Source organism: Dermacentor variabilis, chromosome 1 (genome assembly GCF_050947875.1).
Source record: "Dermacentor variabilis isolate Ectoservices chromosome 1, ASM5094787v1, whole genome shotgun sequence".
Taxonomy (NCBI): domain Eukaryota; kingdom Metazoa; phylum Arthropoda; class Arachnida; order Ixodida; family Ixodidae; genus Dermacentor; species Dermacentor variabilis.
This window is the reverse complement of record NC_134568.1, coordinates 133942224-133967989: the sequence shown is the minus strand read 5'-3', so window position 1 is coordinate 133967989 and position 25766 is coordinate 133942224. Positions and strand designations below refer to the sequence as shown.

General features: G+C 44.5%; 1 protein-coding gene across 1 annotated transcript in view; it reads left to right on the top strand.

The window, feature by feature from the left end:
• LOC142572054 (uncharacterized) overlaps nt 1-24585 on the top strand; it is a 57768-nt gene extending 33183 nt beyond the window's left edge. Inside the window, exons 17-18 of the mRNA XM_075680871.1 lie at nt 13108-13270; nt 24195-24585. Coding sequence (XP_075536986.1) covers nt 13108-13270; nt 24195-24464 — 433 coding nt within the window. The 3' untranslated portion in view covers nt 24465-24585. The remainder of the gene's footprint in view (nt 1-13107; nt 13271-24194) is intronic.
• Nucleotides 24586-25766: the final 1181 nt, after the last annotated feature.

Genomic DNA, 25766 nt, shown 5'->3' with positions numbered 1-25766 from the left:
GTTTCAGCCGATATTTAAGGCGACTGTAGCACATCTTCTTTTCTTTTCAATCTTTTCCCAGTGATCTTTCTTAAAGTACTCTTACAACGTTATTGTTTGGCGCTAGACGCATGAGCGTGTATATGAAATTTCCAGAATTACGTCACAGATTTTGTTGCGAAAGAGTATAGGTTGTGCGAATGGTGATTTCCGAGACCGAATTTAATACACCTCGAACCTTTCCAGAAGCGAATCGAAACGAATATCGAATGCTTTTCGAATAGTTTCCGAATAATGAATGGCCGTTATCACAATTAATACAAAACGATGTTCTCATTCCAGTATTCTTAAAGTTAGCAGTTCTCTGTAATTATACGTTATGAAGTGTTGCTTATTAAAAGCACGAATGGAGTATTCAGAGAAAATCAGTAGTTTCTTCGCATGCACATGGCTCTTCAGAAAGTGCGAATGATCACTGTACGGCCTTAGAGTATGGCTACCTAAGTGACGCAGCCCCCTTCACTACGCAAGCTCTCATGTTTTATGTATATACTATGCCCGCGGGGTTGAGAATTTACCATACTTCTGCTAAGATTTTATTTTGCTTGCGCGCGGTTCACCTTTAGAAATATTCGAAAAAATATTAGGAGAATATTAGAACGCGGTTGTGGGGTGCTCAGGATTAATTTTTACCACCGGAGGATCTTTAACATGCACCCAATGCATGGGACATGGGCGTTTTTGCAATTCGCCCACACAAAATGCGGCCGCCGCTGCCGGAGTTTGATCCCGCGACCTCGTTCTCAGCGAAATATTAAATTATGTCGTTAAAAGTGCGAATGCACACGCAACAAAATTCGTAGTCCCATTTCCAAGTTTTCACTCAATCAAAATCTAGCACGTCTATACTGTCAAGGTGTAGTGATTTGAAGAACAAGGCCGTTTCAAAAGAACGAGTCACGAATCTAACTCATAATTAGGCGAGCTTGCTCAGGAAAATTATGCCATCTTCGGCTGGTCGTTTCTGAGCACTTTGGAGCGCTCTCGCGAGCGGCGTTCTCTTCGGCTGGTTGAAAGAGGGCGCGCGTTCGGCTGGTTGTTCTCGATTGCTCTCCTCCATCTTCGAGCGCTCTGAGGCGCTTCGAGCCCTGTCGTCGGAGCAGTCGTCGAGATTGAAGCGTCCTCACAGCGCCGCGTCGCTGCTGTTGGCGACGGCCCAGTGTAACCTAGGCAACCCAGGCCACTGCATGCTGGTGTCTCGACGAACGCTCGTCCCACCGGCGCGCCCGCCGGTTTTCCCGGCAGCGCCGGGAGCTTCGGATAGGCGAGACATCGGACGTTGGCAGTAGTCACGTGGTTTCGCATCTGCCATTTCCTCCTCCGAGAGCGAGTCGCACGTTCGGCTTGCGCGCTTGTCCTCTACCTCTGAACCCGACTCCCGAATCTGCCCGACTCTGTTTCGGGGGATGGAGGCGACTAGTCGAAGATAACATAAGTAACACTCAAAGAACAACGCTGTCTGCACGCAAAGTCACCCATCCTCGGAATCCGATCTACGAATCAAGGCATCGGTTCATCAGACTTCAATGCTCGTGCATTGTAGCGCAATCGCTGGCGCTCGCGTGTGGTCGCGAATGTAACAACGCGCGGCCGCTTTCCCATGCGCTTTCGCGTTTTAGCTCATACTGAGCGCGATAGCACGCCAGCGTTCGCTTCACGCGCGCAATCTAATTAGGTAACGCTCTTTCGCTATTCAATCGGTGGCGACATTATACAAATTTCAAATGTATGCAGGCGCGTCTTAAGAAGAAGCTTTAGCTCGGGCCCAGCTCCGCTGCCGCCTATTCAAAGACATGTAAAATGCTGAAACGCTTTTCTGAGGTAACAACTGGGCCGAGTTTAATGACATTTGTTGCATTTAATAGATAATGTTAAATTCTAGTGTCAGTTGGAAGCGCAATTTTTTTACCCCAAATTTTTTAAAAGGAGCTTTTAGAAATTGGTAACTGGAAACTACGGAAGCATGAAGGGGGGGGGGGAGGGTTACGAATTCGTAGTTCTGCACTAAAAATAGGTATCGCAGTTCTGTAAACTGCATCTATTTGAGCATCCAAAGCGGACAAATTTCATTAATCAATTTACATCTTTCGTGAACTTGTTATATCACTTGCGAGAGTTTTACGAAAGTGCTCACATATTAGCGGTCTGTTGGAGAGCCATATACAGGGTGTCCCAGCTAATTTTAGCCAAAGATTAAAAATATGTGAATGCCACATAGCTGTACAGAATCAAGGTAATGTTGTTTGCCTTCTCTTGCAGATACTCATTATTTTTTCATTCCGCCTAATTAGATAAGTTTTAATAATTTAATAAACTTTTCAAATATTATAATTCAATGAAAAGTGTCAATGAGAAAATTGTAGTGCAACATGAAAACTCCCGATACAGCTTTGTGTTTTCAATACGTGCTATATAAAAGTGCTTTTCCAAGCGGGAAAGCAGCCCTCGAATACACGCAAAGTGCCTCGAGCGGCCAGTCGAGCGACAATTTTGTGTGCATTTGCGAACTGCTTTCACGCTCGGAAAAACAATTTTATTGCAGCAAGGTATTGAACAGCAGAAAGCTGTCTCGGGAGTTTCTATTGTCGCTCTACAATTCTCCCTTTGACACGTTTCGTTTAATTATAATATTTGAAAAAGTTTCTTAAATTATTAAAAGTTAATTATCTAATTAGGCGGAATGAAAAATAATGAGTATCTGCAAGAGACGGCAAACTACATTACCTTGATTCTGTACAGCTATGTGGCGTTCACATATTTTTAAACTTTGGCTAAAATTAGCTGGGACACCCTGTATAATGCATCAATTTTGTTCGCTTTAGATGTCTTTCGTCCACTTTTACAGACTTCTCTCCGCTAGAGCTCCTCTTATGTGGAAGCTTAGAGATCGGCGGCTCCTATCTCAATACGCGAGAAAGGAGAAATCGTTTTTCTCGGCAATCACTGTACCAAATTTGATTAGGTTTGTTGCATTTAAGCGAAAAAGCTAAAATTTAGTGACTATTAGTAGCGAGTTTTCGATTTAGGCCGTCGATGTTATACTAAAAAAATTATATATAGCAAATTTTCAGAAAACGAAACTATAACGTTTACAACTCTAACTCGGCAATCAAAAACGATATAACAATTCTTTCAAATGCATCTATAATAGTACACCTAAAGCGAATAAAATTGATGTATTACACAAGGCTGTCAGATTTATCACTAATATATCAGTAGGACTCTTGCAAAACCCTTGTAGACTGTACCAAATTCATGTAAGACATAAATTGAGGTATCAAATTTGTCCGCTTTGAATGTTCTAATGGATGCATTGTGGGGATGCGTGACTCTCACGCCTCCCCTGAGATCTAGTTTTCCCGCATGGCTCGTCTCCTGCAGGGCGGCTTCGCCCGCGGCGGTTGGAGTGGTACAAGCGCGGTGCGAGAGATGGCGCGAGCGTCGCGCCGCTGCGGGGTTACTCGGGCGTCGGGAGACAAGGCGCTCGGGCTGTTGGGTTCGAGACACCAAGCGGGACGGTCGTGCCGCACGTGCAGCGACCCTCTTCCCCGGCGGGTCGGCGCGCGGCGGGGACGTATCCCGCGTGCGCGCCGACCCATGCTTCTGCGAGACCGCCTCGCGTGGCCGCCCTCGAATGCGCCACGATTCGCGTGACCATACACGCGAACGACCAGGCCTTGGGATCCAGCATGGGACGAACAAATTCGCTCGCTTCCGGTCGCGGTGAGTCAGACTTCTAGATTTGTCGCGCGCCCATCGGCATGTTTTGTGGATAGCAGCTCGGCTAGCAGGCATTGATTTATGAAAGGTGCAATAAATGCCCTTGTGATTGTTTGCACTACTGTGTTGTCGTTCCTTTGTCCCAAGGGTACGGGTGTGAGAGACGCCACATCTGGCTGCCCAACGTGGACCTCTTGGGGCATCGGACGATAGTTTTAACAGTTCTGCTTCGTTCGAAACCTTTGTTTGAACCGAAGCGTAGGCCTAGCGTGAATTTCGATCGCTAGCGTCGGCGGCGTGCTTTCTTGAGCGAGGTGATGGTGGCTGTAGTGTGTTTGAACATGTCAACATGCTAAGCCTTTCCGCAAGTGTTTTTTTTAATGAAATTCGTCAGTACGAGAGCCACGTGGTCTGCATCCTGGGAGAGCGAGGCTGAGCGCCCGCAGAGCAGTGGCAAGCCTGAAGCGAGCGAGTACGGAAGCCTCGTGGGTGGTCCGAATTTCTCATGTAAATAGCTTCTCCTATCTCTTTGACTCTGATGAAGTCGCGGCTCTGGGAGCCGGGTGGCCGCGGGCCACGGGTGCCACTACGGGCTGACTGGTATTGCGGCCTGGCACCGGGCGCTCCGACACCGTCTGGGACGGTGGGCGCCGTCAACTCGGATGCTGCGTGCACCGAGCGGAGTAGGACCACCTCACAGAGCTAACGTCTCCTCGCGGCTGCCTGTTTTGCGCTCATTTTGGGTGTTGTTTTTGGATGCCGGTTGTTGTCAGGGTAGCGACGATTTAGGCCTAAGGCTTTACGAAGCTGCCTGTCGCACGTGGAGGGACACAACCTGGTGGACCGTGGCGTTGAGGTGTTGCAATTCGCTTCCCTCATTCTATTTAGCCTCGCACGAATTGAAATTACTCGTTCGACTCAAGAAAGCGAGCTTCGTTCACGTGAACTTAGCATCTGAGTAGCTGCCCGACCTTTTGCTAGCCGAGTTGAACATCGTACCACGTGGGCGATGCGCATGCATAATTCCTCTCCCTTGCACTACTTTAGTGTTTGCCGAGTGTGTTGAGTTTACGCAGCGTGATTGGAGTCACCCCTGGTTTGCTGTCACCTGCACATCGTCTGCGCTGCTGCCCCGGACTACGACCGAGCCACCCCGGGCGATGGTGATGCTGTGGCCAGTTCGGCGCAGCGACTTCGGCGGCCTCCCGCATCCAGCTCACAACCCTCGGCGGCGGACAAAAGGGCCGGCGGTCACCGACAGCTACGGCGGCTCTTCCCAGCAGGGCGCGTCGGCGCGAGCGACGCTTGTTCGTACCGACTATTGCGTCGTCGTCTCCGGAGTCCTGGCCTGGCATCGTGCCGTCGAGTCTGCAAAGCTGCCGCTGTGACCGGCGGACGCCAGCGGTGCACCCAAGGACAATGTCGGCTCGCATGTTATGGACAGCGTGCGGACATTTCTTCGGCGCGACCACTGTTTAATGTTCTACCTTGTTTGCGAAGCACAGTTTGATGTTAGACCGTGTCACATGTCTCGCCGGAATATGTAGTGATTTAAGGTTGGGGGGATGTGGGGATGCGTGACTCTCACGCCTCCCCTGAGATCTAGTTTTCCCGCATGGCTCGTCTCCTGCAGGGCGGCTTCGCCCGCGGCGGTTGGAGTGGTACAAGCGCGGTGCGAGAGATGGCGCGAGCGTCGCGCCGCTGCGGGGTTACTCGGGCGTCGGGAGACAAGGCGCTCGGGCTGTTGGGTTCGAGACACCAAGCGGGACGGTCGTGCCGCACGTGCAGCGACCCTCTTCCCCGGCGGGTCGGCGCGCGGCGGGGACGTATCCCGCGTGCGCGCCGACCCATGCTTCTGCGAGACCGCCTCGCGTGGCCGCCCTCGAATGCGCCACGATTCGCGTGACCATACACGCGAACGACCAGGCCTTGGGATCCAGCATGGGGCGAACAAATTCGCTCGCTTCCGGTCGCGGTGAGTCAGACTTCTAGATTTGTCGCGCGCCCATCGGCATGTTTTGTGGATAGCAGCTCGGCTAGCAGGCATTGATTTATGAAAGGTGCAATAAATGCCCTTGTGATTGTTTGCACTACTGTGTTGTCGTTCCTTTGTCCCAAGAGCACGGGTGTGAGAGGACCCCCACAGCATTTACAGAACTGCGATATCTGTTCTAGGTGCACAGCTAGGAATTTGTAAACTTCGTATTTTTTTTTGCAAGCTTACGAATTTTTGAAAATTCCTTTTAACAGGTTCAAGACCATATCGAAATTCCCCTTCCAACAGACCGTAAATTTAACTTTTTCTCTCAAATGCCGCAAATGTCATTAAAATCGGCCCAGGGGTTATTTCCGAAAAGCGTTTCTGCGTTTCACATGCATTTGAATAGGCCGCGTTGGAGTTGGGCTCGAGCTAAAGCTTCCTCTTAAGAGGAAGCTTTACTTGGTGTCATCAGCCATGAGGTATGCTGATGGCACCAGCATAACGAAAGAAATTTTCAGTGACTTCACTGCAGCACCAACTCAGCATTCTTTGGCTTAAATACGAGCTCTGCAGGTAATTAGTGAATACTGCATTTTACCCTATTTTCATACTTAATACGAAGCACGCAGTAGACATCCCCATTCTCCTTGGTCAGTTGAACTAGGCAACAACTTCATATATTTGTAAATTGTGCAGGTTACGTGAAATGTACGTTCAAAGTTTAAGTGCATCGGATATTTGCGGCTTTATGCAGGGGCTATACTCATATTTTAAAGCGTCTTTGGACAAGAAGTGACACTGGCTTTTAATGTGGAGGAAATGGGGTTCAAGTGTTCATACTTTGGAAAATCATATGCACGCAAAGTTTTGAGCTATGTTTTAATACGTGAACATTTCGGGAAAGCAGTCGCTTTGATATTCCTAACTTGTGGTTAAGTTTAGAGCTACAGTTCAACTAGTCCACATATATAGTGGTAGGTAGCATAAAGAAAACTTTCCGGCACCACTAATTGTTAATTTTGTTCGTGTGCTGTGAAGTGGATCAACTAAAGCAGGCCGATTTCTCAGTCAGCAAAAACTCAACGCAAGTTGAACGTATTTGTTTTTATTTGCACATTCCGTGCTGGAAAGAGACTGGCCTCCACGCACTGCGAAAGTGTCAATCTGCAGAAGCAATTTTCATTCCCAACTGAAATTTGCACCTAATGAGCGAACATAAATTCCGGAAGATCTAAACGAATGCGAAAATTTACCATCACGGGCTGGTCACACGAAACTTGACTATCACGTATTTTAAGACGGCGACACATATTGTGGCTTACAGAGAGAAGGTAGAATACAAGACATGTATTTCATTGACAGTATGAAAACTAAGGACCCACCTAATTTTAATCTGGCTATATGCATCTGCATGAACAGGAAGTACCCTATAATTGCTCTCATTATTTGAACTGCATGCTGAATGAGGAAGCATATTTCTATAGCGCTTACAAACGCATATAATTTGCCTGTCGTCATACTTTGCGTCATGTTCGTACATATAGAAAAGCACGGCGAGTATTAGGACACTATTTTAACACATCAACGCAAGGAATCAACCATTCATTAAAAAAACATAATAGCACTCTTCATCGTAAGGGTTATTACCAGTTCGTATTTATTCAGCATTAAATAGTTTATACTTGTATTACAGGTATTATTAAAGATACATTTTGCCGGCAAAACAAATAACATTGCACCCTGTCTATAATACTCAAGAACTTAACACACGGAAGCTGAGCCTAAAGCAAAGTAACTGAGCAATAAAAACGAACACGCACTTAAGGCCTTCAGTACAAGCATTTCACCGACAGCAGATGGGCTGCCGTCTTGAGGAATGGGTCGAGCGACACTCATCCTATGTCAGTCCACTCAGGCTTGCACAGAAGTGGTTTACTCATGCAAAATGAATACCTGCTCAGAAAATAAAGTGAAGTACTTCTGCTTACCTGCTCTTATGGGGAAAACTGAAAAACTTCGCAGAACTGGAATTCCCGATGTTAGAACACCACAGAGCCGCCCAACAAATGTGATCCCCCATTTACGCATCTTCCTATAATGCTTGGTTGACCTGGTTTCCTGCATCTTCCGTTCGTTGCACGCCTGATCAAGCTTATCTGTCTTATCTTTCCCAACTTCATACTTGGGACGACAACCGAAGCAGATGACCAAGCGCGATCCGACTTTTGATTTCGCTGAGCGAGCGGCAGATTTGTTGAACAGCAGATTTGTTGAAGGATGGTGGGCAGATTGTTCCAGAAAAACTGGCCACCCTGTACAAGGTCGATCTAAATAATAAAAAATTATGGGGTTTTACCTGCCAAAGCCACTTTCTGATTATAAGGCACGCCGTAGTGGAGGACTCCAGAAATTTCGACCATCTGGGGTTCCTTAACGTGCACCTAAATCTAAGTACACGGGTGTTTTCGCATTTCGCCCCCATCGAAATGCGGCCGCCGTGGCCGGGATTCGATCCCGCGACCTCGTGCTCAGCAGCCCGATCCAAATAGGTCGCGAAGCTTCGGGCGAAAAGCGGTTCAGTACAGATTGTCACCGACATCAGCAAGGGGAGTTATGGGAGCAGCGATTGAAGCGCGACCATGTTTGGAGGGAACAAACGTTAGGAAAGAAAAAAGCGTTCTATTAATTCAAGCGAGACACAGTTAGATTCATGCAACGAAAATAAAATACCTGGTCAATTTTATATATTTGTGACGAGTTAAGAAAACACAAGTTTATTCCATATTGTTAATAGATGCATTTGTTTTCAGCTCCCATCGTTAGAAGGGGCGTTGACGCCACTATCACTCGCAATGCAATGCACATCTTGAAATGTGCAGAAAGGCGCGCTCATAAAGTTCACCTGTTCAAATAAACCCCCCTCACTGTTTGTGCTTTCTTGCTTGTCGAAGTTTGTCTGCATTTGGTGACGCGGATAGCTTCATCGCTTCTTAATCTGTTCGGTCAAAAGTAGTCAGTTACGACCGCCAGATAATTGTGTAGTAGTTCTCGTGCGCCGGCCGACGGGCTTGGTGCCCGACGATAGGATCAACACTCTACACCTAAAGCTTTCGTAGGCCTCCAAAGAAAGTATGTTCTGTGCAGGGGTGGGATTTCGACAACTGTACGGCTGGCTTTTCCTGCATCGCTTTCCGCGCTGAAAGCTCGAAACCCCATCAAGTCGAATGGCGGGGCATTTGAATATATAGCTCCAAAAGCAGGCCAACAAAAGAAATTTCGCGCCTTCGGAAACAAAATGACGTCACTTCTGCTTTTAACGGACATGGCGTCACATTATTTTTTCTTCCGCCGGAAGTGTTCCCACCACATACAGATGGCGCTAAGCCCCATGAACCGCCGATGGACCGCCATGTTTTGAACGTATGGGCTCCTATGGAAGCTTGGCTACCAGGTATATTTACCTTGCCCTGTATACGCAATGCCTCATGACCTCGAGCATACCGGAATCTTGGAAGAACGCTAACATAATCCTAATCCATAAGAAAGGGGACACCAAAGACTTGAAGAATTATAGACCGATCAGCTTACTGTCTGTTGCCTACAAAGTATTTACCAAGGTAATCGCAAATAGAATCAGGAACACCTTAGACTTCTGTCAACCAAAGGACCAGGCAGGATTCCGTAAAGGCTACTCAACAATAGACCATATTCACACTATCAATCAGGTGATAGAGAAATGTGCGGAATATAACCAACCCTTATATGAAGCTTTCATTGATTACGAGAAAGTGTTTGATTAAGTCGAAACCTCAGCAGTCATGGAGGCATTACGGAATCAGCGTGTAGACGAGCCGTATGTAAAAATACTGGAAGATATCTATAGCGGCTCCACAGCCGCCGTAGTCCTCCACAAAGAAAGCAACAAAATCCCAATAAAGAAAGGCGTCAGACAGGGAGATACGATCTCTCCAATGCTATTCACAGCGTGTTTACAGGAGGTATTCAGAGACCTGGATTGGGAAGAAGTGGGCATCAGAGTTAATGGAGAATACCTTAGTAACATGCGATTCGCCGATATTGCCGTGCTTAGTAACTCAGGGGACCAATTGCAATGCACGCTCACTGACCTAGATAGGCAAAGCGGAAGGGTGGGTCGAAAAATTAATCTGCAGAAAACTAAAGTAATGTTTAATAGTCACGGAAGAGAACAGCAGTTTACGATAGGTAGTGAGGCACTGGAAGTGGTAATGGAATACATCTACTTAGGACAGGTAGTGACTGCGGATCCGGATGATGAGACGGAAATAATCAGAAAAATAAGAATGGGCTGGGGTGCGTTTGGCAGGCATTCTCACACCATAAACAGCAGGTTGCCACTATCTCTCAAGAGAAAAGTGTGTAACAGCTGTGTCTTGCCAGTACTCACGTATGGGGCAGAAACCTGGATGCTGACGAAAAGGGTTCTGCTTAAATTGAGTACGACGCAACGAGCTATGTAAAGAAGAATGGTGGGTGTAACGTTGAGGGATAAGAAAAGAGCAGATTGGGTTAGGGAACAAACGCGAGTTAATGACATCTTAGTTGAAATCAAGAAAAAGAAATGGGGGGGGGGGCGTGGGCAGGACATGTAATGAGGAGGGAAGATAACGAATGGTCATTAAGGGTTACGGACTGGATTCCAAGTGAAGGTAAGCGCAGCAGGGGGCGGCAGAAAGTTAGGTTGGTGGATGAGATTAAGAAGTTTACAGTGACAACATGGCCACAATTAGTACATGACCGGAGTAGTTGAAGTATGGGAGAGGTCTTTGCCCTGCAGTGGGCGTAACCAGGCTGATGATGATGGTGATGATGATCAAGTGGCAAGGGCGAGTGGTGGTAAGCTCGACGCACACACAAAGACAACCACTGCCCGCGCTTCGCCCGATTTAAAATTCTAAAAAAAAAACAAAAATAAGTTAGGATGTCCGCCAACCACTTGGAGCGCGCATGTTCCTTGAAATCGAAACTAGAACTCGTCTTCCGGGGGTTGCTTGAAGTATACAACTCTGTGCTTCAGGAACTAAAAACCATATCGCAATTATGTCAGCTGCACCTAATAGTTCATCAAAAAGAGGACAAAAATGATATATGCTACGCCACCCTGAAAGATACCACTAATTTCTGAACATGACATTTGCTAAACGTCCTCAAACGTTGTAGCAAATTCGCATCAGTCATACATTCATAATCAGAATTGTCTGATTTAGATGCTCCAACGGTTGCAGTTTATAGAAATGCGGTATTTGTATTTGATCCTAAGTTACGAATTTGTAAACGTCGTATTTCTATTGTTTTTTTTTCAGATTTACCGATTCCCGGCAAATCTCGCAAAAAAATGCCATGGCCTAAATCAAAATTCTGTTTGCTGCAACCACTGTGATTGAACTTTCTCTCAGGTGCAACAATTCTCATTTGCATGTATTTTGCATGTATTTGAGGAGCCGGCATCGGAGATACAGGCCCGAGCTAAAGCTTCCTCTTAAGAGGAAGCTTTAGCTCGAGTGCTCCTATCTAAATACATGTAAAAGGAGAATTCGTTTTTCTCGGCAACCACTGCACCAAATATGGCGAGGTTTGTTGCATTGAAAAGACAAACTTAAAATCTAGTGACTGTTGGTTTCGAATTGTTGAGTTAGGTCGTCTATTCTTATTAAAAATTGGCAAAAATCGAAAATTTTCAGAAAACGAAACTATCAAGTTTACAACTCTGTAACTCAACCACTAAAAATTACAATACAATTCTGTGAATTGCATCTAATAGTACATCTAAAGCGGACAAAATTAATATGTTACACATGAATATAAAAAAATGTAATCCTAGGAAAATAGAACTTTTGCAAAACCGTTGTAACCAACGTAACTAATTCACATAAGATGTAAAATGACATATTGAATTTGTCCGCTTTGAATGATCTAATAGATGCCGTTTACAGAACCGCGATATCGGTTCTTGATGCAGAGTTATGAATTTGTAAACTTCGTGCTTCTATTTTTTTCGAACGGTCAAATATTTGAAAATCATTTTAAGAAAATTCAAGCCCTAAATCGAAATTCCGCTTCCAACAGTCACTAGAATTTAACTTTCTCTTTCAAATGCGACAAATTTCATCAAAATCGGTCCAGGGGTTATCTCATAAAAACGTTTTTGCGTTTTACATGTATTTGAATAGGCCGCGTCGGAGTTGGGCCCGAGCTAAAGCTTCCTCTTAATACTTCACGCCGGTTCTATAGGCAACCCACGAAAGATAACGCTGGCTATGCGCAAGCCCGTGGCTGCAGTGGTGCACAAAAAATAAGTAAACCAATAATAATAAAAAAGCTGCCGGAAGCTCCGCAGGAGCAGTTATCTCGGCGGGACATCTCATCCGCGATGCTGACGGGCTGTCTGGCCAGGCGCCTAGCAAAATCGTCGATTCACTGCCAGTCGAGCAAGTAGCTGGTCGTCTTCGAGATAAGGTTGATATACAAGCGCACTCGTTTCCGAGTGCCGAGGTGAAGCAACAGTCTCATGGTGTGCTTCTTTTTATTGTTTTCTCTAGCTGTGCGTCATGGCATACGTCATGTCGCGAATTTCAATTCCTTAAGGTCGATAGGCCACGTGGTGGCTAAAAAGGAAACTGAACAAATGTCCAGAATTACTGGGTATGCGTACTGGTCGCAATGTAAGCCCTTGGAAGACTCGCTAATTTTTTATTCCTATACACGCTAATTACGAAGGCGTAAGGGTCACATACGACAGGACGGCCGCTGATGAAGTCGGAATGTTTCCTACACGTTTCCGCTATAGCTAATGAGAATTTTATCAACCAACATCGCCGCAAAATGCCAGGGAAATTATACACATGTATTTTGGGCAGGGTGCTTTATTTTATTTAAAAACGAGAAAGGAACGTTATGCACATTGAACGCACAAAAATCACTTCTATTCCGGGCAATGCGACTGCCCCCCCCCCCCCCCCCCCCCCCAAAGACAGGAGACCGAAAGTTTATTCGGGCCATCGGCTCATAGATGCCACTGTGTGTGCGAAAACACACACACACACACACACACACACACACACACACACACACACACACACACACACACACACACACATATATATATATATATATATATATATATATATATATATATATATATATATATATATATATATATATATATATATATATAAAAGCTAACTGCAGTTATCGCATAGAAACCATCACAATGAGTGGAGAACAAAGAAAGTACTTCTGACAATGTCGAAGAACCGACACCTCTCTGTATACGAACTTTTGAGGCGTCCAGTAAAAAGACAATTCTTTTTTAAATGCTCTATTTGCAGGCAGGACATGAACAACATCCTTCAGTCATGTGGCCGACAGACGCTAACCCTGTCTCTCGTGCGAGCCGGGTGCCGCAAAGGGGCGTGGTATGGTTTCACGACGTTCGAGGCAAAAACCTGGGATCAGCAGCAAAAGGCTTTCGGCCGTCTGCATATTGTGCAGGTACGTGTACTGGGCTCCATAATTAAAGCGCTCGCAGAAACGGCTCGCTTGTTTTAACACTTTCCCGCACATGCATGTACCCGTTCTTCACTAGCAGTCCATGTTTCCAGCCTCGGTGCTGCTGGCACGTGGCCCACTCGCTCACAGCCCACTCGCTGATGGCCCAGGTTTACGACTGTCGAGCCCAGCCGCGCTCGCTCATCATTCTAACGCGCCCCTGCACCAATACCTGCGCGGAAATCACAGCGTGGATCCCGAAGATTACGACCACTCGCAACATTTGAACACAAATCATGGAGAGCGTGCCCAAGAAACACCTCCTAGACTTGCTCCGACGGTGACGTCACCACCGTATAGTCCGACGCTTGTCGCGGCTGGAAATATTGCGCGGCGGTATACTTCTTCGAGCCGCGAGCGATCACGCCCCTTTTTGCTTGCTGTTCTTTTTTTTCTCCATACGCACACATTTAGCAATCACGACGTCCCCGTTGGCGAAGGAGACCGCTGTACAATCTCGCTATACATTGAACATGCTGTAAATCGAAATGATCGTAGCCACGCGTACCTCATATCGCAGTAGCGCTAACAAGTGAAAATGAATCAAAAAGCCGTAGTTTTCTTTGACAGTCGTCGATAGCTAAAGGCGGCTTTTTTTATTTATTACTTAGCAAGCGACTGGATTGCAGCAAGAAATGACTCGGCAGGGTCGTGGATGGGGTGTTGGGCCTGGTGAACTTCTCGAAATACCGAGCGCATACCCGCAAGAACATGAAATTATTGTTCTGGCGTTTTATCACCATTTATCGCAGAGAAACACGACTTCCAAGCATAGCACAATATGAGTTAGAGACAACTGCGAACACCTATTTTGTTTCTGTATATTACACTCGAGCGAAATAGCGAGATGTGCCTATTATGTCGTGGGCTCAAGAACGACTAAAGTGGCGTCAACAGCAGTTTTGGACACTTCCTTTCTTTATTCGCGTCAATCAAAGCCTAGCGTTCGTTGTTCCACGAGAAAATATATTATGGTAAGCTTAAACCGCTATACATATACGTACTTTCAAGCCATAATGTCGCTTTTGGCATTAGACAAAGCTATGCACACTATCGGCAGCGTGTTTTAGAACGTAAGAGAAAGAAAGAGAAACGCTGTCAATAAAAGCTGACAAGGATGCGGTTAGCGGACAGCAGCACGATTTTTTAAAAATAAATGGCCGTTTTACCTTTTACTAACTTTCCGTATGTTTGTATAGCTGCCCAGTTTTTTTCAATTCAATTTATTTCCGGAACTACAAGTGTTCTGGTGGATACCAAAGGCTAAAAGCTGTTGGAAAACTGCTTGACTAGGCCGATGGTCCGTTACAAGGCATACATAGTGGTTGCATCAAAATCGTAACATTGTTAGACACTCAGAATAAATTAATTACATAAATGCACAATAACAAAAACCGAAAATAATATAGAGACTAAGAGAAAGAACATATTTGATACTTCAGAAAAATGGAAGTATGTGTGTAAGGGTTACTAACAAAGCTAATACAATTCGCTCTGATATAGAGACTAGACAATACAGACTAAAAATGACGAAACATTCGATACATCAGAAGATAGAAATACATGTGTTTGGGTTACAAAGTCAGTAACACGTACAGTTCTCTGAAGAACGATAAACGATCACTGATCACATGTTTACAAAATGCATTCGCAGTTCCTTGGATGAAAAGGTATATGTACCTTTATATTTATTTAAAATATGTGGTGGATTATGTTTTAATGACTGTAGGCTATATTTATTACGAAACCACGGAACATACCACGTATCACTATTTCTTGTATTGGAAGAATTCAATTTTGGTGCCAAAGATGCACTAGACGCTGCAAAATTTTTGAAGGCAGTATTTGAGGAATAAGATGAATTTAGAAGGCGAAAAGTGTAGAAATATTCTATTTTTATAATTTTATGCTTTAAGAACGCAGGCCGCGTTGTCTCCAGATAACCCATGTGGTCAATGTGCCGAATCATTTCCTTTTGCAAAGAAAGGATTTTCCTAATATTTGTCTTTCCTGTAGTCGCCCACACTAAGCTACAATAATTTAAATGAGAAAAAAATAAGGCATAATAAATGTTCAGTTTTGCTGTGGTTGGAAGAAGACGCCGATATCGAGACAGAACGCCTGTGATTGCAGACATTTTTGTGCATATATTTTCAATGTGTTTATCCCAAGTAAGGCGCGAAGAAAAAGTGACGCCTAATATTTTATGTTCGTCCACAATTTTCAGTTCTTTACCAGCACACACTAAAGTTTGATTAATAATAACTTTATTTTTTGCGCGAAATAACATTACTTTAGTTTTCGTAGGGTTTATTTTTAGGCAATTAGCGACTAACCATTCAGATAGCTTAGTGAGTAGATAGTTACATTTTTCCGTTAATTTTTGGGAATTCGGAGCAGAAATGAGAAGATTAGTGTCATCGGCATGCACGATAAATTTTACAGTTGTATCAATATCAGTAATGTCGTTAATGTAGAGGTAAAAAAGCATAGGACCTAGTACGCTCCCTTGTGGCACGCCATTTAGTAAAGGAAGAAAACTTGTCTTCTCGTGTTTTATGTATACGGATTGTTTTCGATTAGTAAGGTAAGACTCAAATAATGCTAAAGGAGTGCCTCTAATGCCATTCTGTGATGATTTCCATAGCAAAATTTTATGATTTATGCAATCGAAAGCCTTACTGAAATCAATGAATAATGCCAATGTGAAGAGATTTCTTTCTATGTTTTTTAGTATATGTTCCTTGAGTGTGAGCAAAGCAGTTTCGGTTGACCTGTCTTGACGAAAGCCGAACAAAGCACTATATAGAATGTCTTGTCTGTCGAGAAAGTTTGATAAGCGAGAAAAAATCTTTTCTAATCCTTTGGAAAATACTGAGATGATTGAGATGGGTCTGTAATTTGACACGTCGCTACTGTTGCCTCCTTTAAAAAGTACAGTTACCCTACTCATTTTCATCTTTTCTGGAAACACCCCAGACTGTAAAGCTAGATTAAATATATGCGTTAAAGCGGGAGGGATGTATCCTAAAACATACTTTATAGGTTTTATTTGGATATCATCAATGTCAAGAGCTTTGCTATTTTTAAGGTTCATGATAGTGCTAAATACCTCAAATTCACTAGTGGGATTGAAAAATAAGCTGTTACAAACGGAGAGAAACGATGACGTATCAAGCCGAGTTTGCTTTGGCACGGTTATACTTTCAAAGCACTTATTTAAATGGTTTGCGAGTGCTAAACCTGAAATTTCATTGTTATTATAGATTATCTTGTCTGGTGAGGTAGAATGCTTTTCGCGGCCAAGAACCTTATTGACAATGCTCCACAAGGTTTCAGGATGTTTACCAGTGGCGTTTGCAAACAGATGCTCATGATAAGCATTCTTAGCGCGTCTAAGTTCCGTATTTAGTTTGTTTCTCTGCTTTTTAACTACTGTCAGCATTTCAGGCGAACGTGTTGCAAGAAATCTATGGTACAGTTTATTTTTGTGTTTTATCATTTTAAAAGGTTCCTGTGTAATCCAGGGTTTTCTTATTTTTTTTTGGATTGCTTAATCTTCTTGAAATGAAAATGTGGGCTGTAGATTTGTATAAACGCTGAAATAAACTTGGAATACGCGACATTTACATCGCTTCTTTCGTATAGGAAAGACCAGTCATAATTGCAAGCTGTGCGTTTAAAAAGATCCATATTTCTATCAGTTATATCTTGTATAGTAAACACATTTGACTCTGAACAACTTTTTCTCACATTGACACGATATGTCATGAACACAAGACAGTGATCACTCACGTCCGACGTTACTGTTCCAGTATATATGCTCTACGACAGTGTCAATATTCGTGATAAGAATGTCAAGACATGTAGATGAAGACAATGTAACTCGAGTTGGTGTGCTAATTAGGTTCACAAATCCCGCACAGCTAAGTCTGTTAGTAAAATCCAGCGTAGCAGCAGTATTTTCAAGAAGATTTATGTTAGTGTCTTCCCCGCAGACAAGTCGAAATTCGTTAGCAGATACATATTTGAGTAAATTATCAAAGAAATTTAGAAAGCCAAAAATATTTCCATTTGGCGGGCGATATACGACTGAAATTAAATCGGAGTAATGCTTAAGCGTTAAAATTTCGTAGTGGTTTGTTGTTTTAGAAAATTCTGATACTTCACAATTCCATCCCGACGAGACATAGATTGCTACACCCCCTCCTCGCCTACCAGTTCGATTTAAAACGCAATCACCATAGCCATCAAGCCACAGCCGAGCACTGCTGTCATGATACCATGTTTCGGTTAGCATAATGATATCGAACTTGAAAGAAAGCAGATTTTAAAAAATTACTAATAATTTCTTGTTTGTTGCCTGCAGATCGAGCATTCAAGTGTAGAACGGAAATGCTAGAGTTAGAGTGTAATTGTAAATAATGCGGTAAGATGAAATCGTGATACAGTATTCCATGGCAATTTTAGTGAGTGTTCCCAGTCACGTCATAAACAGCAGACGTAATCCTAGCAAGATCAGGTTCTTCCGATATTTTCACAGCATCAGAGGTATCACTTTCCCTTGCATAGATTTTCCCGTTGCTGGTCCACACAGATTTCCCCCTCCCCCCCATTTATGCTCATATTTCCTTTTCACTGCCATGCAAAGCAGCTTCTTTAGCGCTGGGCACAAATGTTCGTTGACGAAAACGGGGCATGTAGATTCCACTCGTAGGTCTCTGTTCGTGATTCTTGTCTTTGCTTTCTTCAAGGTGGCGTCACGTTTAGCTCTAGATTTAAACTAAACGACAATGTTTGTTTTATCCGGGTTGCGTGTTGGAACACGGTGACAATACTCAACGTCAGATGAACTGGTAGGCTCATGCAATGCAGTGCCTATATCAGACAAAGTAGAGGCAAGGTCCTCATTTTCTTTCTTTACGACGCCCTGTATTTCCAGATTAGCGATTCGTGAGTACTGCTCCGAATGCGTGAGTCGCCTTTCAAGTTCACCTGCTTTTTTTTTCCAGAGCAGCACATTTTAGCGCGCACTTCGTCATTTTCCTTTGCCTGACTTGCATTCTTTGAGAGCTCAGAATCAAGCTTTGGTCTCATTTCCTCGATTGACTCATGCAAAAAGTCAATACTCTTACTCATTTGGCGTTGCTCATTGGGCACCTCCCGGATCTCGTTCCTAAGGTCACGTTCTGATGCATCTTTCAAAGCTTTAAATTCTTGTTTAATTCGTATTCATATTTAATTCGTATTCGTATTTACTTCATATTCATTCCGCCGTATTACCGGTAACCACTTATGACAGCGGCTTCCTTCCTTGGGGAAGGAGAACACGGGTACCTGCGGCTCGTTGGGGTTTAGTTTATGCGGCAGTCTGGCACAGAACACTTCAGTGCCATGGCTTGTGGCCTCCTCCACGTTTCGCAGGGCAGTAGCACGTGCAGCCATACAGTGACTGCAACGTCGACTGCACACAGCACACGCCGAAGTAGCCTAGGGACGACATATGCCATGATCACAAAAAGACGTGTTCCGGCGCCTTGTCTCCTCGTTTACTGCCGGACAACGAAAAGTGACCCGTGTGAAGTCACGCAGCAAAGGAGCAGGCTGTTAGTTATATTTACAGGGTGTCCCACATAACTTGAGCCAAGAATTTAAAAATAAAAGGCGTGTCGGACGCGAATTGAACCGAACGCATACTATTCGCAATAGCCTATAGTAACTCAGACAACTATTTTTGTTTTCCGCACAACTCACTAATCAAGTTTAATTACCCAGCTGTTTAATTATTGGCTAGGCAGATTTGTAGAGCATCTTCAGAAACTGCACCGGTCGACTGCACCGTGACTGTCGACGGCGAAGCAGCAGGGCATTGGCGGCGCTCGGCCAGCAGCATGCATTTTCGGCGTCATCCGACGGGTGCCGGCCTTGTTCATCGAACGCATGTTTGAGAGCAGCACGCTACCACTGCGCAAGCACTCCGCCACGTGGCTTTTTTCATAACTCGCGGGCTTTCTTTGCAACCCGGAAAAAAAAGGACTACGTGAGACGTATGGTAAAGGAAAGAACTCGATCGGTGGTTTCTGAAGGTGCTCTACAAATCTGCCTATCATACTTGGGGTCCTCAGCCAATAAAAGAAACGTTGGGTAATTAAACATAATTAACTAGTGAGTTATGGGGAAAACAAAAAAATTATCTTCGTTACTATGGGCTATTGCGAATAGTATGCGTTCGGTTCAATTCGCTTCCGACGCGCCTTTCATTTTTAAATTCTTGACTCAAGATATGTGGGACACCATGCATAGGAGGTGTTCGCCCAAGGTGCCCAGAGTACGCGCGCGTATCAGTCTACAGAAGTGCCCTTCTGGACACTCTCAAATCCCACCATATTCTCGAATTCTGCAATGGCGGCGTCAGAGAGGTCGTGGAAACCGTGTGAGCCAGTCAAAGCTAACGCGATGGCGCATTCGACAATATGGCGCAATTTCACAATGTCGAGATTGCCACATGTAGCATGCATTCAAATTCGTATGGACGGTTGGCCGTCTGTTCGGTTGGCTGGATATCGTACGTGTTCTTAATTTTATAAGCGTGTCGGCACCCCTGGGTTGCGATTGTCGCCGAAGCAGCGAAGTGTTCAGTCTTCGGGCAGAAAGCGTATGTGGACCTCACATCCTACTCCGGAACGTTCGATCGTATTTTAGGCGTGATGTTACTTCCTTTTTTTGCCTGCGCCTTTTTGCGGTAACCTTAAGTATGAAGCACAAACATATATGTCGGGATGTTTGTTTTAGAGAATACAATCTATTGTGCACGTGATGCATTGTTGAACGAAGTTAGAGCCAAACAAATTGATGAAATTGGCTGATACTCTTATCTACCGTATACGTACGTGCCAATGGCAAAACTTCATCGACAGTGTGCTTGCTCAGAATTGAAAACATATACTTAGGTCTCATGCTATCTAGAGTCACGGTCGACAGGTGTACGCCAGCTTGAACTCCAGCAATTGTTAAGTACGCCAGATAAGAAGTGCGCAATGCGTGATGGGAGGAACAGGACAAAAAGAAATCAAGCATGTTTCGCCGGACGGGTACGGTAGATGTCTGCTTCACGACTTCAAGGAAGTTGTTTAAGAACTGTCAAGCTTATCGGCCGTTTCTCACTGACTTTTCATTGGAAGCACATAAAAATTACTACTTCCTGTGACGTGCACATTAAAAAAAAAAGAATTCGTTGGTCTCCTATGGTTCCAAGGTAGATCCCTTTATTCATAATCTTTATTTTTTCCATGACAATATTCGAGTTTCACAAATTTCAGACCTTGCTGGTTTGATTCCAGCAAAGTTATGTTACCTCTCCGACTGCTCGCTGATTAAATTCAGTCATTGGTCGTACATAGAGATATCCGCTACTCGTTGTGTCATCGCAAGAATTCCAAATTTAAGAATTTTAGCTTAACTAGTGGTAAACATAGCGGTGCGCCGTGCATTGTAGTAGCCAGTGCTGGGCAGTGTCGAAGGTTCATGTACCTTAGGTGCTATCCGAGATACTCTTTGGGCATGTTGTATCTGTATCATGAATCGTCTGGCAAGACGTGTATCAGTATCTGTATTTCCGATACATCGAAGAATCTATTGTGTATCTTTAGGTACAAGATACTGCTATCGCAACATCACCGTGTAAAGCTATGAAACTTTGGCTGAATTCCGTTTGTCAGTCTGATACTGCTGCCACTAAGCCAGCTGAATAAAACTAAAGGCAACGACTTTCTTTTACCTTTCCGCGAGGGCCTTCCCGCGAGGGAAGGCCATGAGGTATGCGCGTAAACAGTATTGCGTAAATGCTAATACATTTCCGGGCAAGGTAAAACTCCACAGTAGTATTAGCGTCATCGTGCAGAGGCTTCTTATTGACGTTCTTGTAGTTAGATGGCGACCCACAGGTTAGTCGGCAAGCGGCGCCGTGACTCCCATCAAATAGAAAAGCGACAAGCAAAAACCGCTCACAGCGCAGCGTATAAGGATCTTTCACGTTAAGCACCTAAAGCAACCCGAATAAATGGTTTGAGAATGAAAATATTATACTTTGAGCAAGAAAGACGAAAGCTTTTCTGCAAAATTCGATTAGGATTAAGTATAGAAGTATTACCAATTGGGACCTCGACACTAGGCTGTAGTCAAAGACGTTTGTTCAGCAGTATTTGATTATTTAGCTGAAACAAAATGATTACCTAGTTAATTATTGTATCTTTCTTGTACATATCAAATTTGCATTAATTTCGTCTAAATTGGTTGCTCCTAACTTTTTAATAACATTATTTCTCTTCTTGATTGTAGCCTCCTTTAACATTCACCTTTCAGTTAGTCTGAATGCTCGCTCGCATACTAGTCTAGTTATTGCAACATCTTATTTTTGTATTTGTTTTACTTTGCGTTTATCGTTTTCAAATAAGACTTTTATCTAGCTACCTACCCGCCGTGGTTGCTCAGTGGCTATGGTGTTAGGCTGCTGAGCACGAGGTCGCGGGATCGAATCCCGGCCACGGCGGCCGCATTTCGATAGGGGTGAAATGCGAAAACACCCGTGTACTTAGATTTAGGTGCACGTTAAAGAACCCCAGGTAGTCGAAATTTCCGGAGTCCCCCACTACGGCGTGCCTCATAATCAGAAAGTGGTTTTGACACGTAAAACACCATAATTTAATTTTTTAAATCTAGCTACCTCCTGCCGCCCCATTCTTGGCCTATCCCCCTCAGTGAGTGCGAGTCATGACAGAGGACCACCACCACCACCACCATCATCATCATCATAATCATAATTATCTAATTCAAATGAAACAAGGTCGGTCGGAGCTGAGAAATTTCCAAGCAAACGTTGTTGTGTTTACGCGTTTGTATCTAGGTTATACACGTAGACCTATAATAAGAAATTTGCGAATGTTTCTAAGCATCTTAACATACAAATCGAAAGTATCGTATCGGATACAATAATTGCAGTAGTATGTTGTATCTGTACCTCAAGTACTTGTCGTCCGAGTATGTTGTATCGTATCATGATACAATTGCAAAGTATATTTGCCCAGCCCTGGTAGTAGTGGGGAAATTAAACAAAATGTGCAGAATTTTACGTATGGGTATGTAAAAATATTGCAGACTCACGTTGACTATGCACCTCCACAGCATTTATGGTCATTAGGAGTGACAAGAAGCGGTTGACATCCAGATCCATTTTTCTTCGCAGTTTTGGGAAATACAAAACGGTGAACCACGACCTGTTTTGAAGGTGAATATTCTAGCAGACATTCGAATAAATCATTTATACGATGCCTCCAGTTTAGTCTATCTCTACGGACAGGAAAACGTTCCACCACTCACTATTTGGAGGATAGGCTTGTGCGTATGTTACTTTAATGCAGGGGGCTCTGCGACTGGTTTTTCTCGTTGCACCTAGTGCATGAAGTTTGGCTTTGGGATTTACGGGGGCTTTCTAATGAAGCATTTGTGTGAGTGTTCCAAGTCTCGCCGCGACTGGATTGTCTCCTTTTCTAGACGCAAGCAATATTAAGGACTGCTCCAATCAAAATGCAGAGGCAAAATGAGTAGCTTCGCGACGAGAGCGTGCACCGAAGTCTGCAACGGCGCAGCAAACGTAGCAAACAAACTATTTGTTTAACGGCGCGGCTTGCGATGTCCAGGGGTGTAGGCAATGCTGTGCTCCAGACCATTGTGTCAGAGACGCGTTGAGGTACCTTGCGCATGCAACTTCTAGTGCCGGAGTACTTTAATCTTGCAGAGGGCCTTGAAAACGCCGGTGTCCCTTGCTCGTCTATACACGCTACTGCGCGAGTCGCCGAACTGCGGTCGTATGGCTACACAGCCTAAACTAGATCGCAGTGAAACCGACTGTACACTTATGTGCATAATTTCAGAGAAAAAAAATGCATATGCAGGCTTCACACTCTCCACACAGCTCTTACTCAAAATTTTGAAAGCGGAGAATGAACAACACCTACGGATGTTCGCGTCAGTGGATCATAAAATGAATAGTCGTGGCAAAGTATGCTAGTTCATGCAGACCCACCGAATAATAAGAAAAAAAAGAGCGATGAGTTCGATTAATCATTGACTTAGGTGCAATTAGCGACCCGTCGATAAAGCCACATACCTGTGCTGGAGTCATACCAACGAGCCGAGCCCCATTCACACGTTCACCTTTTCACGAAATTGCATCTGCGAACACAAGTCCCGGACACAGGTACGACATAAGCTCATTTGTATAGTCTTATGTGTCCTGTGCGTAAGCTTTCTCCGTTGTTGCCTTGTATGTGAAAACACCGCCTTGTTTACCGCACAGAACTGTATATCACTCCCAGAGGCACGGCTACGTGCCCCGACAGCCAACTTAACGCTACTCTGTGATCTCGGTGGTCCATGAAGCAAGTCGTTTTACCAGATTTTGAAAGAATGTCGCAATGGAATGGAACCATATGCAACTGGCGTCATCCAATCCATGAGTTCTGGTGCAAATTGTCTATACGCTGTGTGTATCTTTCGTATCAGATGATGGTCTGCTCAGTCTGTAGTGAAGTCGCGGTACTCAGTGTGCCGGCTCTATAGCTTCCGCTATCGTGAAACAGATTAGCACGGAATTGGGAGGAGCATCACATTCGTGCACAATAACAGCACTGGCACGCTGATGCGGACGCACGACTGGCATCCTAAATTTCGCAAGAATTGTATGATTTAGTACGTGAGGAGCGTTGCGCTGTGCCGAGCTTAAGTCCCAGACTCGCTCCATGCACCGTAGGGAACGCAAGAGCCCTCTTCGATGCATAAAAATGGCGAGCACACTTGGTGGCGTTCGCAGCGCGCCAAGGACGTGCGTGTGCAGACTGTGGGCCAGAACCTGTTTCCCGGGGACGTGCTGACGCACGTGGACGCTACACCGGCGGACAAGATGAGCCACTCAATCCTACGTCAGTACCTGGCCAAGGCGCGGCCCGAGATCCAGATCACTATTGCTCCTCTGTCGCCCCTGCGACGCAAGCGGCCCTCGTCCACGCGGCTCCACGAGACATTCATGTCCGACGACAGCGTCGGCGAACCCAGCAGCGTGGCCGCCGATATCAACGACTGACGAAGTCTATTGAGGATGGAAAGTGTTGTGGGCGACAAGCACGCGCTCTAGCGCACTAGTTCATCGTATGTACTTTTTTTTTGTTCGAGACAACCGTACTCGTGAGCCTGTTTCATTAAAATTTCACACCAAATTATGCCTCCTCCGCTGTCTCCAAGTTTTTCCTCAAAGATACTGTTAAAATGTACGTGTTCAAGCATTTCTGAATAGTTAGGGCACTATGTGATCTTGCTTAACGCTTGTCGGAATTTTCTTCAGGATTTAACTGTATTGCGCAGCGCTGTAGTAAAAGAAAGGTAACGTCCTCCCCTACTATTATGCATGCCGGCGTTTAGCTATGTAGGTGACACCAGTGATTTTATAAAGGTGAAAGGTAAATGAGGTTTTTTCTGTTTACTGGGACCTACATTGCGTGAGCCGTTATGTAGTGCGATTCTGTTTTTCACAACGGTATTTTTGCATGAATACTTTGACACAACTGAAGTGCTCAGTGCACGCTAAAAATTTTAACACCATAAGGATGAGCACCCTTCGAATGCTAAATGCGAGCACCCTTATTTGATTAACACCCTTAAGGAAGGGTGTTTGGCTAAAGTAGAAGCGAATTAAAACGACTCCATCAGCTCGTTATACTTCCCACTGTTTGCGAGTTCTTTACTAGCATTACTACACAAACCGCATCAAAGGACAAACCAGTAATGCTTAAGTATGTTGCGAAAGATTTGCATGGAGATGGACTGGAATCTAGGAATATCACGTTGAAGCGAGACGCCCTAACCACTGCGCCGCATAGGAGCCATGTTCCCTCTTTTCAATCAAATATATGTATAAATTGTCCAAAAACTCTAATTTATTTCATGATAAACCTTGCACAAGGTCGCATCTTTTATCGAAGAAAATGCGTTCGTTACACTTGAAACCTAACATTCCCATGGCTGCAACGACAGTTTTCAACGGTAGCGAGCTTCCGAACACCTTTCCTATAGGATTTTCGTTTCTTCCTATTCGTGGTTTATTTTTTAGTGTTTTGATATTTTTCGCACACACGTTTACTGTAGGGTGTTTTTAGAAAAAATGGGTGCTAAATGGATATAATAAAGGGTGCAAAGTGAGAAAACGTTCTTTTGGCGCCCTTAAATGTGCTAAATTGTTTAGTGTGATGAGTCAGCTTGCCAGAGGTCATTCAACTTTGAATCAATCATTATAGCTAGGGGAGCATACGCTTACATGTATAAATTGAGTTTGCCATTTGTGAAGGTCGTTCCATTTTGGAAAGTTTTCCAGCACAATTGGGCGTGTATT